The sequence below is a fragment of the Centropristis striata genome, chromosome 3, assembly GCF_030273125.1.
Source record: "Centropristis striata isolate RG_2023a ecotype Rhode Island chromosome 3, C.striata_1.0, whole genome shotgun sequence".
Lineage (NCBI taxonomy): Eukaryota > Metazoa > Chordata > Actinopteri > Perciformes > Serranidae > Centropristis > Centropristis striata.
The window spans coordinates 39,228,222-39,233,186 of NC_081519.1; the positions used below are offsets into that span (position 1 = coordinate 39,228,222).

The 4,965-nt window shown below is 39.7% G+C and overlaps 1 protein-coding gene across 1 annotated transcript; it reads right to left on the bottom strand.

Annotated features, from left to right (window-relative positions):
* Nucleotides 1-121: 121 nt before the first annotated feature.
* On the bottom strand, nucleotides 122-4,473 carry ddit3 (DNA-damage-inducible transcript 3). The gene is made up of 4 exons (XM_059328449.1): nucleotides 4,347-4,473; nucleotides 2,809-2,871; nucleotides 2,136-2,344; nucleotides 122-1,927 (listed from the first exon to the last, which is right to left on the bottom strand). Exons 3-4 carry the CDS (start codon nucleotides 2,289-2,291, stop codon nucleotides 1,139-1,141), a joined length of 945 nt encoding a protein of 314 aa, XP_059184432.1. The 5' UTR covers nucleotides 2,292-2,344; nucleotides 2,809-2,871; nucleotides 4,347-4,473; the 3' UTR covers nucleotides 122-1,138.
* Nucleotides 4,474-4,965: the final 492 nt, after the last annotated feature.

The window sequence follows — 4,965 nt, forward strand, 5'->3', positions numbered from 1 at the left end:
TCTTTACTCTCATCCTTTCTCAATTACCTCTATTTTACAGTGTTTTCTACCAAAAAAGAAAAACCCTTCACACGCAGAAAATTGAAAAGGCGAACAAATAAACATTACATGACACAAGAAATTGCACAATTTTTCTTTTTATTGCAAATTTGGGATTACAATGAAGGATAAAATAAATGGTATGGTAAAATACATGTTTTTGATGCCATTAATGATAAAAAGCCATGCACGTTATACAACAGTTTGTGAATGCAATGAGAAAATAACAGTGAATATGTTGGCATTTTACAGTACAAGCCATTACAGTACAATTGTATATATTTATATATATATTACAGCGTTATATAAAAATAGTAAATCAGGTATAGAACAATTTGTGGTAACCTTACCACATATTCCCATATTGATAGAAAAGGTCAGCTTAGAAAGTATAGCCGGGTCCTACTTACTTTATCTAAATACACATACACACAAGCCATGGGTTATAAAAAAGTAAGAAAGATTATGAATTCTCTCCCAAAAAAAAAAAAAAAATCATTCTCTCATACTCACTGGGCACTTTCAGACTTTTCCTGAGCTCCTAAACTCTCCACAAATTGGGGCAAATAATCTCTGCTAGCCAAATTGCAGCCCTTTATATAGGAGTTACAATTATTGCAAAATGGTGGGAACGGATGACGATGAAATGCACTCTCTGAATTAACTTCCTTTCTGTCAAACGTACAAATCATCAAATGCTCATAACAGTTATTTCTCCCATCCTGCCTGAAGGAACTTAAGTGTTAGGCATTCTTTAAAATGACAAACCTTCACCAAAACCTCTGTATCATTTGCACTCAGAGCTGTCTGTTCTTCCTTTTCCTTTATACATGCTGTGTCTTTTTATTTGCCGCATTGCTGTTGCAGCCCCTTCTCTCTGTGCTTTTTTTTTCTTCTCTTGACTTTCATCACTTTCCTATTTCTTGCCATTTTACGCTCTGTGTTTTACAAAAATCGTCTTGCTTATAAAATATCTTTGGTTTCCATCCTTTCCTGTCTAAGAGGCATTTCATGACCACCATATTACACCTTTCACCACCACTGCTTATTCCAATTCTGTGGGACCTGTCATCTTTCATTCCTGTCTCTCAATTTTTCCTCATTTCCTGGTGTTGACTAGTCTCTCTATCAGGGCTCTACGTGTCCTCTGTACCTCCTCTCCCAGCCTTTCAATCTCTGCTTTCAAGCGCTCGTTCTGCTCCGTCAGCTCCTGTACCTTCCTCTCGTTCTCCTGCTCTCTCTCTTTGCGACTCTTTTTGGCAGATGAGAAGGACGAGGATGTGTGCTGTGAGGAAGAGGCGAAAGAGGACAAGGCACTGTTGGCCCTCTCGCTGGAGGTCCTCTTGCGTTTTCCCAGGCGGGAGGACGGGTAAGCGGACGGGGAAGACACAGGTGAGGAGGGAGAAGAACAATTTTGAGATGGCGACTGGGAAGCTGAGGAGGAGCAGGATGGAGAATCTGGGACACAGGGCAGTTCCTCCTCGCTGGCAGAGGGAGACGCCGGATGGACATTATTAGCTTGGTGGTGTTGATGGTGGTGGTGGTGGTAATAATAGCCACCGCTAATCACCGCTCCACTCGGATCCACCATTCCCACTCCTCCTTCACTCAGCAATTCAAAAAACTCCGGAGGCAGCAGATCACTGTTGCCTCCTGTCGAGCTATCTCCACTTCTCCCGTTCTCAGCCTCGGCCCTCCGCTCTTCTGCAACCGCTGGACTGCAGGAGGAGGAGGAAGAGGATGATGATGATGATGAAGTGTGATGCAGAGGCTGGGTGTTGTGGACCTCCTCTGTTGCCCTCTGGACACCTTCGCCCCACGTCTGGCCTCCGTCCGTCAGCCACGTCAGAGAACAACTCTCCAGAACATCCAGAAACTCCGGCTCTTTCTACGAACACAGAACGGAAATGTCAGAACCATTCAAAACATGTCGAATATCATAGAAATAAATTCATATCGCTGAGTGTGTGAATGGAATTTCTTCAAAAACATTAAAAAGGAAACTTAAAAAGAAAACTATTTACGAAATAAAACAAACGAAAAACACTCACACTCATCATGGGTGTGATAGCCATTTAGTTCTAAAAGCTACTGACCTCGGTGCATGTGGGGGCACGTGCCAGTTTTGCCCCTCCCGTGTCGGAGCCCAGAATATCCTGCAGGTCCTCATACCACGCCTCCAACTCTGCACCACACAACGGCCCCACGCCAGGGGTGTATGGCGGGGGTAGGTGTAGCCACTCGGCAGTCATCTCGCCAGTCAGTCGCAACACACAGGTACTCGGCCACACAGTTCACACTGGACCTGAGGGAGGGGGGGCCAGCAAAGGAGGATTGGAAGAACGAGGGAGATAAGAGGAAGAGAGCAGCACGTTAGACGACACGTCACAGAAACTCCGCCTTCTTCGTTTTTTACTGTTCTGCTATTGGTTTAGTTATAGTTTGTAGCTATGCTGCCATACATGATGGTGTGTATTATTACTGAGGAAGACCTTATCTATATAGTGATTAACACCATAATAAAAAATGAAATAAAACCAAAGTACAGTATGTTGTGTAATCCACTTAATTGTGAAATGGGATATTAGTGACACTAAGTGAGTAAATAACTGCACTGCACTAAAACTGCTGATAAGAGAAATTTAAAGATTCTAAATATGTATGATAAAATGTAACAATACAAAGTTAAAATATTAAAATAAAAATATTTGATCAAAATCTTAACTTCAAAAACATGCAGCATTCAGAATGTCAAATATGAGGATTTACCTTTTAGAAAGTCTCTGTTAATCAAGTCTGCAGATTTGTTGGAGATAGATTATCCCAATAATTCTGAAAGAAAAAAAGAATTTCATAGGTTAGTCTTAAAATATATGAAAAATGTTTCTTCCAATGGCTGAAATTTGCTGAGATTTCACAATCAAAGTGATGATTTGCACAAATACAGAGCAAACCTGGTCAGCAAACAAATTATGCCCTAAATGAAACATTAATGGCTCCTTTGGAAAAATATGAAGATGGTCAATATTGATAAAATGAACTGTCAATAATTGTTAAAATGATAAAAGGAAGATGGAGAAAATAAGAACCTCTGTCACTTCATTCTTGTAAACAAAGACCAAAATGTTCTCTAGTGCGCCCCCTGCCTTCTACGGTCCTCAAAACACGTTGGGATCGATAAACAAGTGGTTAAAAACGACGAGTAGTTCCTTATATTGATTACTCTCGGTCTGACAGTCAAGTCCACTGCTTTTATTAATTACTTCAAGCTGTCAAAAAATATTTTTAAATTAAATTCAACAAAAGCCATAATTACTGATTATAGTAGACAGCTTGTAATTGAAGCATTTCATAAAAATAAAAAAAAATCAGTCTTTGTCCTTTAATGTGCAAACAGAAAAAAATAACACAAACTGTTTAGCAGTGATGTGAATACATAAATTATAAAAGTTTAAAAAAAATAAAGAGATCCTCTTTAAATTGAAGTCAAATGTTAAACTTCCTGTCTGAGCACAGCCATTAAAACTTTGGTTTTATAATTAAGACTACCCAATCATTATTTTCTTATACAATTATTGTATATAATTTTAAATTGTAATATGTCTTCTTTCATGGGGCTTCATGTCCACTGTAAGCCAGGACAATTACGTCATGGAAATGTAAGTCCAGCAGGAGGAATGGGCGAAACAAAAGGAAGCGCACAAAGAGAGGAAAAGAGTAGGTTGGGAAAAAAAGACGTAATATAAACATCTTCCCATTTAGTGGTTAGCATTTACTTTAAATCGTTTTTTTGTTTTTTTTTTAAGAGTGGGGAAACTAATATGGCTGTCAAAAATAAAAGCCGTTCCGTTTTAAGTCAACAGCCCCACCAATTACTGTCAGACGTCACACGAAGTAGGCTTATATGTCTTAATCATTAAATTAAAATGAAATGACACTTTTTAAAAAAAGTATAAGATGCTGTGGCTACAAATTCCACAAAACAAATTAAAACAGGTTTGCACGCTAAATGGTCAAAACGTTTGTAGGAAGAAAAAAAACTTCCTGGCTTTAAAGTCCGTACGAGCTTTGACAACTTGTCAGACAAGCAGACAACACAAAAAAACAACTCCATGTAAATTGAGATGGATAAAGACAACTGTTATTCTAAATATGGCACTGGGATATCTGCCAAAAAATATTTTTTTCCCTTTCCAGTTCACCAGACCACCTCAAGTTACTCCCGTTACTCCCCGAAAGGCTGAAAAACAGCGACTAACTACGAGACATCAGCTTAAAACTACGACCTAACAAGAATCTCCACTTACCCTTTTTCGTTTATTCGCTCGCCTTCTCGACTGTCTTGAACTCGAATGTGGATATTTTAGTAAAAATTGGTGATAGCTCATGTTAACCATTGTTCAGTCTGGACGGCTGAATGTGATTTTTCGGAAACTCCCGGCGGTGTTTATATCTAGGGAGAGGCCAACCGAACTATGCATGGGAAGGTAGTTCCATCACAACCTAGCAGCGAGTGAGAGCAACTGACGTTCCAGCGGTCCAATCAGGACAGCGGAGTTGAGATCTTTTCCTTAACGACATCCAATAAGGTGGCCTGAAATCAAGCCTTGGGGGCGGGGTTCTGTGTCGTCTCAGCTGCTGGTTCTCTCTCTCTCTAAGCCTGTATAGTTTGTACGAGCAGCAATTGTGATGCAGTCATAAGACGGCCAGGACGAATTTGGGGCGTATGGGAGTCACATGAAAGGAATGATGCAATGCTTGGCAACCAATTTCTAGCTGGGGATAACACCAGCAGAATCAGAACATGTTTTATTAAACAGTGTTGGCTCTAACTAAAATCTAAAAATATACATATATGCATGGATATCTAATGTCGAAGAATTGTTTGTTTCCGGAACACAAAAGCTGAATCGATTTTCTCAAGAA